This window comes from Desmodus rotundus, chromosome 3 (genome assembly GCF_022682495.2).
Source record: "Desmodus rotundus isolate HL8 chromosome 3, HLdesRot8A.1, whole genome shotgun sequence".
Lineage (NCBI taxonomy): Eukaryota > Metazoa > Chordata > Mammalia > Chiroptera > Phyllostomidae > Desmodus > Desmodus rotundus.
Window position 1 is genome coordinate 108,587,591 of NC_071389.1, and position 12,412 is coordinate 108,600,002.

The 12,412-nt window shown below is 35.8% G+C and overlaps 1 protein-coding gene across 3 annotated transcripts in view; it reads left to right on the forward strand.

Annotated features, from left to right (window-relative positions):
* USP12 (ubiquitin specific peptidase 12) overlaps positions 1-12,412 on the forward strand; it is an 84,487-nt gene that overhangs the window by 45,881 nt on the left and 26,194 nt on the right. Inside the window, exon 3 of one of the 3 annotated variants that reach the window (XM_024580752.3) lies at positions 7,478-7,691. The exons of 1 other annotated variant lie outside the window; for it this stretch is intronic. In XM_024580752.3, coding sequence (XP_024436520.1) covers positions 7,478-7,691 — 214 coding nt within the window. Of the gene's footprint in view, positions 1-7,477; positions 7,692-7,716; positions 7,844-12,412 lie in introns of those variants that run through there. One more of the 3 variants, XM_045188086.3, reaches the window with a different exon arrangement.

The following is a 12,412-nucleotide window of genomic DNA, read 5'->3' on the forward strand; positions in this document are numbered from 1 at the left end:
TCTCCAATGTTAGATGCAGGGAACCTCCCCACCCCGCACACACACCAAATCCCCAGGTCTTCAGGTGTGAATAAGTTTGTTTTTTGCTGTTGTTTGTATGGAAAATAATACAATAATTAATAAGTAATACGAGGATAAACTGTATTTTGTATACTCACAACTGTAAACCTACTTCTGCCTAATCCTGTATTTCAATCTCTCCACTTTGTGTCAAACTTTTTTGCATATAGCCTCAGAACAAGCAAAACAACAACTTAGATAAAATTATATAAAATGAGTACTAAAGTTCTGTTTTTTCTGATGTTGTTTTTAATTTAATATGATAACTATCAAAATTCCAGTGTTGATTGTGTAAAGAAAAGGGTTTGTAAGAAAGTATCACTTTTATTACTCCTTGTGGATCAATCTGAATTCAAAAGGTAGTTTTTGTGCTTCTCCCTCAAGCTGAGAAACTGAAATTCAGTGAAATCAAGAGAAGCAGAAAGGAGTGAAGGTGGTAATAGACCACCAGAGGAAGCTTTGCCTTTATTCACTTGATGAGTAGAAGTTAGTTTCTGATCTCTATTCCTATTTATAATGTTGAAGAATCAAGATCTCTTAAAGTAACCAGGGCTCTAGCTATGAAAGATAGATGAATACCTTGAATTCTACTCAGAAATAAGTTGGTGGTCAGAGTGGATGCAAAAAAACTAATACGGTGATTAGCTTTTCTGTGATTTATACTTCAGGCTACGTGGCAGTTGTGTTCTGTACCTTTAATCTTTTTCTGTGTCTAAGTCCTATGTTTCAGCTCTTAAATGATCACTTCTGTTTCTTGTTCCCCTTCCTCTTTTCATTTGCAGAGTTCACACACTATGAGAGTTTCTTAAAATTAAGGTGGGGGTTTTGGGGCGCAGGGGAGGGTGGCTTAGCTAAATCAGAGATCTGATTTAAGCTTTTTTTTATTCCCTGTCCCTATACCTGTCTGCCAAGTAGTTAGTGATGGAGACTACACTGGAATGTAGCTGCTTTAAGGAACTTTGCAGTTACTCTTTTCTAATGACTGGATTTTGTTAAAATGAAGCATAATTAGTAGGTACAAAATAGGGGGAGGTTCAGAACAGTATAGGAAATGGAGAAGCCAAAGAACAGATATGCGTGACCCATGGACATGAACTAAGCGGGGGAATGCTGGAGGGAGTGAGAATACCAGCAGAGGGGTATAAAGAGGAGAAAAGAAGAATGGGACAACTGTAACAGTATAATCAATAAAATATACTTAAAAAATAAAATGAAGCACACATATATTTTCTTTTCATTAGTCTTTTCTCAGCTAAGTTTGTACTTCCAGGTTAATTTTCATTGCTTTTACAAAAAGCATATGCTGAAAAGAATTCCTATTAATATGCCTGATTGGAGCCTTTTCTTGCAGCCAGTGAGTGGCAGCAGCTCTCAGTAGCACATGCCTTTGGGAAATTGTGCATATGTTTGGGCAGCTAGAAAAGTAGACTTTTTTTTTTAAATGGAGAGAAGAAAAATAACCACAGTTTAATTAACCTAGCAGAAAATTTAACAGCGTGGTTATTGTAACATTGTTCATGACGACCTATCTTCCACTATTTTTAGTTGCAAATATTTTTATTTTGGAGGAATACTTTTATAAATGATAGCTTTTATGGCAGTTTACCCTTAATGAATGATAATCCTGATGACTATAACCTACGTGATACGTAGAGTGGGGTTATTGCTTTGTCTTGTGTGGATGTTTTCATATTCCTGATGTTACTGTCAGTCAGGAGAAATACTGGTGTAGCATAGGGGTCAGAAACAATCCCGAGAAGAAAGGAACCCTTGGAAGCTTTCTCTTGCTGTAAAATATCCTCCTTGCATGCCAGGTGTTTATACAGTCAGCTAAATTCTTTGAAAACAAATTGTTTTACTCTGATACACCAGATTGCCTTTTTCCCTATGTAGCTGAGGAGTACGTACTTTAGTACAATTGATAGTAGAGTGTGATTCAAACTAGTAGTATTTTGTACTTTTTGTGCATTCGATACATTTTCAAGAGCCTGTTTTCATCCTTCTGTTGTATGGATCTATATTAATTTTCTAATACAATAAGCCCTAACACATAAGCAGATTGAGCTCAATAAATCTATTTGTGAGGCTACCATTGAATGTGCTTTCCTCCCAAGTCTTTGTTACAAAATTATGATTGTGTTCTTAAACCATCTTATAAAAGGCTAATTTAGCCTGAATTTAGCTAGTAGTCATTACTTGGAATTCTGGATCCAGGGAACAGGGGCCATTATGGAAGAGAAAGAGAATAAAAATGAAGCTTTCTTTCCATTTGTGGGTTATGAAGTTGATTAAGCAAATGTCTCTTAGTTCTGTTTTCTTTTGCATCAGTTTGATGGCCATAGGCTGCTAGAGGTTTACATTATCAGTGATCCCAAAGGACATCCCTATCAAAGGTGACAAAGAACTCTGGTCCAGGTTCTCTGGCTACATTGGATCAAGTGCCCAACCAATAGAAGGATTTGTGATTGACAACACTACAGAATTTGCCCAGACAAGTGAGTTCCTAGAAGGGAGCATGGGGCAGTGGGGTTAAGTGCGTAGGAGCAGTTAGCTAATAGATGTCCACTAACGTGTGGAAGGACACTCTTGGATTAGGTCCACTTGGCTGTAGTGAGGCTTTGGGGTTGGGCAGTTTGAGGCATAATGTTACAGACAGGGCCACCTAAACAGAAGCTGTGGTCTCGGAGAAGATGTCTTTTCTTAGAGGGGGACAGTGAGAGGGGGATGTTCACAGGGCAGGCACCATCACTAACCTCCAACGTGGGGGAACAGTGGAGCATTTAAACATTTTTAAAAGCAATATGTTGACATAATGTTAAAAGCAGTAGTCTCTAAATGTAATATCTAAGATGATCTTAGGGATATGGGAAGAAAATACTAGAATTTCTAACGTTTATTTAAATTTTAAAAAATTGATTTGCAAGAGAGAAAGAAACATCGATTTGTTGGTCTACTTATTTATTTATGCCTTCATTGGTTGATTCTTGTATGTACCCCGACTGGGTTTTGAACCTACAACCTTGATGTATCAGGACGATGCTCTCCCCAACTGAGCTACCTGGCCAGGGCCTGATGTTTATTTTCATCTAAAAATCAAAGGTAGATTAAGTTTTATTAATTCTTAATAAATGGATGATACTGGCATCCATGCTCTATCCCTGTGTGAAATGGTCCTGTGTTATTTCAAGGTCAGCATTGCCAAAGAGGTGGCAGTCTCACCCTCTCTTACTCATTTATGGTGTTGCAATGTATTATAATTTAAATATAGTTTAGAGATTGTATGATCTAATTGCAGTTAATCTAATTCTTCAAAATGGGCAGATGGCTTTAAAAGGTTGTTTTAAAAGTAACTAACGATGAAGTGGTAGGAACTGTTCTAAATGCTTTGTGCAGATTATTCCTTTAATTCTCTAGAAGATTCTAAGAGTTAAGTGCTGTGATAAACCCCATGTTACAGGTGGAAAGCTGAAGAACAGAGTGGCTTAATAATTTCCCATGGTCAGGTTGCAGGACCAGACTCGAACCTGAACAGTTTGGCTTCCTGCATCAGATGTGCTCAGTTGCCGTGCTGTGCTTGCTGCTTATGAGGCAGATGGTTACTGACTGAATCCCAACCAATTTGGTACATAAGGATTGAAAGTTAGTACTATAATTTAGAAAGCAAATGCCATCAAGGAGACTCTTTTCCACTTGGATCTATGTGTGTCTTTTTCCACTCTGTATCTTTGTGAAGGTACCTTTTTCAATTTCGATGACCATTCAAACCACGTATCCAAATAACCCAGACTGTCAACTCACTGTATTAAAATCTATAACCCACAGCTTATCATAAAAAGCATACTCACCTCAATTTTAGTGAAAATAAAAATATTAGTGTAACACAAATTTAAAATGTTTACTTCATCTTATTCACATTTGTTCTATTTTTGGCATATACAATGTAGTACATATATAATTTATAAATATGCATATATTAGGGATATGTGCTTAACTGATCTTATTGATGGGATATAATAAATATTTGTGGGGGACATATTTGACGATGCAGAGAGAAGGTTGTTAGAGAAAGCAAGGATAGGTCATCGTGTTCAATGTGCAGTTGAAAAGAATCAATGATCCGGCTTGAGGAAGGTGACAGCCTCCAACATTTGTCTCCCCTGATTTTAAGTCTAGTCATATTTTTGATTGTCAGAACCAGCTATAAAAAATACAGGGTAGATTTCAACCCTGAAGAATGTCTTTTGCAGAAATTGAGAAACCAAGAGTATAGAGGTGATCATCCCAGGCACCCTTTTGCCTGACTATTTACTTGAGAGATACAATTTTAGGTTTTAGGAACTAAAGTTACAATTAAAAATCAAGGAAATTGAAGAAGTTTCAAAGTTATGAATAAGATAATAAGTTAGCATATTATAGAAAAATATTTCAGCCTTTAAGCTTTCTTTAGTGGGATTGATGAAAGTAAATAAAAGAAGACCATACTAGATAACCTCAAAGAATTGATTATAATGTTAATTTCTGCCTGATATTCAGAAGATGAGTAAGGGGCTGACTTCCAGCATAGTGTACAAAATACAGACCCCCTAGTCTTGTTTCTCAGCTTATCCCATTTGCTTCTTGTGTGTTTTTTATAAGTAGATCAAGATTCCTCATGAAATTTTCTAATATACTGTGAGATGCTGTCTTTTGTTTTTATCTCCCTCCTCTGTGGTAGTTGTTAGAGTCTCCGGTTGCTTATTCTTTAATTAAAATGTTCAAACTATGGAGAGTATATGTTCTCTTCAATTGACAGCCATAGTTTGTTGGTCACTAGAGTCATTAGTTGGTCATTAGGCTGTGAGCTAGTATTTTTCAGACTAATATTGAGTAATTGGTAAGTTAATCTTTACAATTGTAGATTCTACTACAGGTGTCCTTAGCCTCTGGACAAACTTTATTGAAGTATATCGATAGTTGTATTTATAATCAATAATATTAAGGTACCATCATCATCCGCTTCTTTTAGCATTAAAAGAAAGCCTTTAAAGCGTCTGCCTTTATGAAACCAGTTCTTGGCTCTGATTAGCAACACGAATGGAGAAGTCATACATCCTCATGGGGTCTCATGTCCCTGTTCCTGTTCCTATGGTATTGTTTAACTTGCTCCTCTGTTCCTGAGTGTCTTGTAAATTGATAATTAGGTCTAGACACTTGACAGAAGTTCAGTGGTTTTGTTTTGTAAGTCAATAGTACTTCATAGTAGGTGCTGTATATTTCTTGGTGTTTCACATCACAAGACATAAAAATTTGGTTGTTCATTATTAATGATGCAGGAATGCATTGGGGGTTCTGGTCTGGAGCAGCCTTGCATTTTAAAGTTCCCTTTCAACCTTTAACCTAATGTTTTTAGTACCCACTGATAATTTTTGCCTAATCCATTATTTACAATCATTTCTTCTGAATTATGAGCTAGAATTATTTTATAAACAAGAACTTCCTTTATCAACTGTTTGGTGCCTCCTGAAATAAAGTTCTTATAAGAAAGACAAGATAAAACTTGCTTTCCTTTTATATGTTGTGTTACAACCTCCATTGGAGACTAATGAAGGTTGTTTTTTTTTTAATGTTATTATTAATTCATAGACTTTTATGTAGTTGATGTGCTTTTTATTCATTGTGGTAAATCATCTTGATGCAAGTTGGCTTTTGTATTCCCACTAAAAGATTCTCTAGGCTAATCTTGTACATTGTTCGTTTCCTGTCCCAGACCTTGTATAACCCTCTCTGCAAGGTGTCCTGCTTCCTTTTTATGAGAAGAAGGTTTTTAGAGGCCACAATCTGGGTGCAGGGGAAACTTACTGCTGCTAGGCCTTTTCAGAAGACACACCTTTAACACACACCCACACTCTCAAAGATTTACAAAAAGGCAAGAGTTCATACTCATATTACTAATTCCAGTTTTAAGTTTATAGGGCTTTTACTATATTTTTCATATTGTCTTTTTTTTTACATTAAAAATTTTGGTTCTAAGGATATTAACATAATTCCTTGGTTACTTTGCCCTACAATATATCTGTACTAGTTTTAAAATAATAATACTGATACATTAATTCTAACAGTATAACTACTGAGTGCTATTTAAGATTTTTTTGTTGTTTTTTTTTATTCCTACACTGTAATTTGGTGGTATGTATAGTAAGAGTTCTGTTTTAAAGTTGCTTGAAGTAATTCTTTTGTGTTTATAGTTCTACCACCAACTTGATACACATTATGTTTTGTTTCTATTTGTTTACAGGAATTTCTCTATTTTTTTCATTGAGTTTTTAAAAAATGGATACAAAGTAAACTTTTTATAACAATGTATATTCACAGGAGTCTTGCTTTCATTTTTCTATATTCTTTTCCATCTTTATAAATATTTTCATTAGCTTTTATTTTATCTTCTCTTAGTTTTTAAATACAAGCAAACATGTACGTGTTTGTGGACCTACATTTGACATTGTCAGTTGTTAAACACTCTTCTCTATCTAGCCTTTTAAAGTTAGTATATATGTGATGTCACCCCATGGCCGTGCTCTGAGAATTGTCATCATTCCTTTTTTATAGCATCAAAGTACTCCCCGAACCCTCATTCAGTAACCTTTGGGTGTTTTATCAGCTGATATTGGGAGCCAGTGTCTGTTGGTGGGGAGAGAAAAGGAAGGCAATAAATGTTTATCTAACTATGCATCATTTTTTCTGTAAGGTAGGATTATTTTCCCTAAAGTGGAGGAAACTGAAGCTCAGTAAGGTGCAGTGACATACTCTAGACCACATGACCAATAAGGGATTGATTGCTGGCGAGTTCAGGTTATAACTGTGGGGCTAATGTTCATTTCTTTCTGATAGAGCAAGAATAAGTGACCCAGCACATCAGTGGTTGTTAGGCTGTTCTATTGATTATTTTTAATCTAATATTTCAGAGGATCTTGGGTTTTTTATTTTTGGATGGCCCTTAAGAATCTAATTTAGAAAAAACCTCACTTTGTGTTCTTTTAAATAATTTTTGAGTTATATTTTTAAATGTACATATAAAATGCTTAGTATACAACCAATACTATTAATAACCATGGGAATTTAAAAAGAATAAAATTATCTGGCATCTGAAACCTTAATCTTACTATTCAAATTATATAGTTCTTTAAATCAGTTTTCAGAAAGACCAGATTTATTGTATATATTTTCCTTCAATTTTAACCTGAAACGGATGCCTAGAGCATCTGTTTAATGTTAAAATGGCTAATTTGCAGTCAGAATCATTTCTATTCTCAGATACCGTTTAATTTATGAGGATCATAAATTCCCTATTTTTCTCTTTTCTCAGCTATACACATGGAAATTCTTTCTCTGGGAAATGTGTTGTCCTTAACTTAACCAAACGATTTTCTTTCTGTTCCAGTTTGGGAATACCTGCTACTGCAATTCAGTTCTTCAAGCACTTTATTTTTGCCGTCCGTTTCGGGAAAAAGTTCTAGCATACAAGAGTCAACCTAGGAAGAAGGAGAACCTTCTTACGTGCTTAGCAGATCTGTTCCATAGCATAGCCACCCAGAAGAAAAAAGTTGGAGTAATACCTCCCAAGAAGTTCATAACAAGATTACGGAAAGAAAATGGTAATCCCTTTACTTCTGAATGTGTTGCTTACCTAACAGGAAGGCTCACTGGAGCATACTGCAATCAGCAAGCACTGCCTGAGCACCTTTAATGCCAGGTGACATGTGTAGACACTGAAGACTCTAAGGTGATGTTCCCATCATTAAGGAAGGTTAGTTTAGTGAGGAGATAGTCAAACAGTAATTAATGAGCTATGATTAATGTTTGAAGTGTGTTAAATCACGATCAGATTCTGCATGCCAGGAAGTGAGAAATCATACAATAATTTTTCTCTCTTTTATTTTCTTGCTTGGCTTTTCTGTCAAGAATGAAGTTTTATCCACATTATTGTTCATTTGTTGTTTTGTAATGCTTTTATGTATTTAACTTATTTGATCGTTACAGCAGTCCGATATACAGAGCATGTTTTTGCCCATTTTAACCATGAAAAAAACAAGCTGAAAGCCTTGCCAGGAGTCACACCCTAGGGAAAGAAAGAACCAGAACAAATCCACTTTCTGGCTTAGGATAGTTAGCTTTAGTCATTCCCCCTTCCTTTGAAAAATAGTTACTGATTAAAGCCCACTTCTTTTTTTCTCAGAATACTTTTAGTTTAATTTTTACAGCAAGCCCATAAGTTAGACATTGTTTTATACTTTATACAAAATAATCGAGGCTCAGAGAAGTTAAGGTAACAGTCCCGTACTTCTCCCTGACTTGTACGCCCAGTGTTCCAGTTAATGTGGTATGCCGCCTCAGAAAACTCTGGTGAGATTTAAATAACACGGAAAATTCGGGTTTTGTTTAAGGTGGGTATTTCAATCATGTAAATGTAAAGTTGAGTGATATTTTTAGTTTAATTTTGTTATCAGAGAGAAAGCTACTCCACAGAAATCAGATATGAGAAGTCTTTAAGACTGGTCACTAGGTACACCAGTGGGGAATCCTGCCCTTAACTCAGTCGCCATTGTTCATTATCACGTCAGTTGAGATGTGCCTGGGTCACATCTTCCTTTCTGAAACACAAGATGGAATAATGTCGCTGTAGGCTATTATTCTTGCATCTGATACATATGTTAAAGATTTTGTTCATTTTCTCCATATGCCCCCCTAAAAATAGAGTAGTTGATTAATTTCTCACAAAAATTCATCTTTTTTGTGTGTTTCTCTGAGGAAAGCTAAACAGTATTTACTTTCTTAGATTATAGATCTGTAGCATATTCTTAAAATTTTAAGAAAGCCAAATCTAACACTGTTAGAATGTAGACTAGTGATTCAAGTCTTTCCAGTGTTTTTGTCAGTATTGCTGTAAAACTTTAAAATTTTTGCTGTGGGCAACAAACTCACAACTATGAACAACTGAACCTAAAAGAAAAAAACAAACTAAGCAAACAACAATAACAGAATCACAGAAATGGAAATCACATGGAGGGTTATCAGCAGGGAGGGGGGGGAGAGAGGGGGAAAATGGACAGGGAGTAAGTAGCATAAATGGCAGGTGCAAAATAGACAGGGGTAGTTAAGAATAGTATAGGAAATGTAGAAGCCAAAGAACTTACATGTATGACCCATGGACATGAACTAAGGTGGGGAATACTGGTGGGAGGGGGTGCAGGGCTGAGGGGGATAAAGGGGAGAAAAAAAGAATGGGACAACTATAATAGCATAATCAATAAAATATACCTAAAAAATTTAAAAAATTTTTGTTCTGATAGAAAATTCATGTACATGATAATTGAACATGCCATTCTGATTTTTGTTACTATTTCAGAAACACAACATCAGAAACATGAAACTCACATAGAACACACATTATTTTCCTTTTCATTTAATGTTACATTATTCTTGACCTCAGTGTTTAATATATTGCATGTGAACTGTCTTAGTTTGGGCTGCTATAATAAAAATACTCTAGACTAGGTGGCTTAAACAATAAAACATTTATTTCTCACATTTCTAGAGGCTGGGGGGTCCAAGATTAGGGTGCTGGCAGATTCAATGTCTGATGAGCTCCCTCTTTCTGGTTTGCAGGCAGTTGGCAGCCTTCTTGCTGTATTGTCACACTGCAGGGTGGGTGGTGGCAGGGGCAGGTGGGGGCAAGCTTTCTCATGTGTCTCCTTAGAAGGGCACTAATCTTAGCTCTCAAGACCTGGATGACCTCCCAAAGGCCCTATTTCCAAATAGTACCACACTGGGGATTAAGGTTTCAGCGTAGAATTTAGGGGAGGGACACACGCATGCAGTCCATGACATCTGTAAGGGTACAATGATTTCATTTTATTTTTTTATTTTTTAAATTTTAGATTGACTGTCATGTTGAACACAGAGTCCAAGTTACTGTGTTTTAAAAGTTTTGTGCGGTTAAAGACCCATGGCTTTATTTGTTTGCTTCTTAAAGTGTTGATTATTTTCTAATTGATATTTTCTGAATTTTGTGTTTAGGCCAAGTAAATTGATGCACAGTAGACTTCTTAAATACTTTGTCGAATGATTATAGAAGGAATATTTCAGACCCATATCATAAGTTTTGTTTCATGTTTATATACTTGAGAAACAATATTTAATAGAAAAGCATTTTTATTATTTTGATGCTGCTGACATTTGTAAGTATGTTTTGAAATATATTTTTGCTTTTGAATTTTTCCTTGATAATTATATAGAGAAGAGCATACAAATCAAAGAGGATTTCATAGGTTATCCATTGTGTAAATTTCCTTCTGGGATTTTGTTTGCTGGTTTGTTTTACATCTCTGTAAAAAATATGTTGCCCATTTTAATATTTCCACTAACTTCGCCATTCTTAAATCAATTTCCTTACATGTTATGTTAAAAACTTCATGTTTTATATTCTCAATAGATATTAGCTCCATATTTTTAAACTACTATTGCCTTATATAAAAAATCATTTTTATATCCTTTGGAAAGAATCTATTGTAATTTTAGTAATGCATTTTTGTTTTTAAAATTTTAATTTGTATCACCCAGTCTTGGACTGTGGCACAGTGCTCCTAAGTACAGTGTGATCTCCTGTGCTCCAGACATCTTCCGTGAGGCGATACTAGCAGAATGTTGGAATTGTTAATTGTTATATATTAGTTCCTGCTGTGTGCCAGGCACTGTGCAGAGCTAGGGATATGGAAATAAGACAAAGCCTCTGCCTTCAGGGAGCTGACATCCTAGTGGGAAGGACAAACAATAAACATTTATGTAATACAATGCGTCAGGACTGTGATGAAAAATAAGCCAGGGAAGGGGATGGCGAATGAGGGAGTTGATCATTGGTGTTAGACCAGAGATTTGAAGTGAGAAAGAAGCCATTTAAAGATCTGAGGCAAAATTTTTCTAAGCAGATAGAACAGAGATTGCAGTTGCCCAAAGTGTGTAAAACACTTCAAGAGAATTAGAGTGGAGTAAGATGAAGATAAAAGTTAGAGAAAGCTGTGGGAAACCATGGAGTGTTGAGAGCCCTCTGGCTGCTGGGTGTCTGCTCTGTGGGAATGGGGGTGGGATGGGCAGTATGGGAATAAGCAGGGAGACCAGACAGGAGACTGAGTGATCTAGGTAAGAAGTGAAGCTATCTGTTTAAAATCAGTAACTTCTTCTAGGCTTTTTATTGTTTTGGAAGATTTAAAACAGGTTGGTGATCTCATTACCATATTTTTCAGACTATAAGACGCACTCACCCCAAATTTGGGAGGAAAATGGGGGTGCGTCTTACAGTCCGAATGCAGCTTACCTGGCTTGCTACAGGATTCTGCTTTAAAGGATGTTATTAAATATTTTACCTCATTTTTTGTTTCAAAATTTTTTTCCCTATTTTCCTCTAAAACCAAGGTGCGTCTTATGGTCTGACAAGCACGGTGTGTTAGCTGGTGTTGACTGTGCTGTAGAGGGTGGAGTCATTTACGGTGGCCTTGAGCATCGGAGCAGAGGGCGTCTACAACTGTGCTCCGACTTACTGAATCTTAGCCACGTACACAGTTCACATTGTTGTTTTGGGCCATGTTTACTTTTCTCATGTTGTTTTTAACTGTTTGAACCCCCGTTGTTCCTCATTAATTTGTTTATTTATTTTAAAAAATGTCAGGTCCGTCTACTATGTGGCAGGCCTAAGTGTTGGGGGTACAGCTGTGAATGAAATAGGAAGGGTCCTGGTCTTAAGAAACCTGTGGATACATAACAGTGTTTCAGATACTGTGGGGAGATACAAACATAAATAAATGTGTATATATATATATTTTTTTCCAGGTGTTAGTCTTCCTTAAATGAGGAAATGTTAGTTGTTCACAAAAACACTTATTAAATATATTTGAAGAAATTATTTCCCATGTTCATTTCAGTCTTTCTTCAAAAGAGCATGAAAGATATTTTGTGTAATGAAAGCTGTTGCTATTTCTGAACTATAAAGAAAACATAACATTTTTAAGCAGTGATTTTGTTTTCGATTTTCACATTAATGTTGTAGCTATATCAGGACTATACTAGTTTCTGCATTTATATAATATGACATTTTCTGTCTCTCCCACTAGATTGTTAGTTCTTTGATACAAGGAACCCATTGTTTTTGTTCACCATTGTATTCCCAGTACATAATCCAGTCCTGGCACATAGTAGGTGCTTACTAAATATTTGTTGAATGAATGAATCAATCAATGAATGTATTTGTTTAATTTCCCAAAGCAAATTTGAAGTCCACCTTTCCCATTGTATTACTTAGCAGAGGAGAAAGCACACCAGAAGA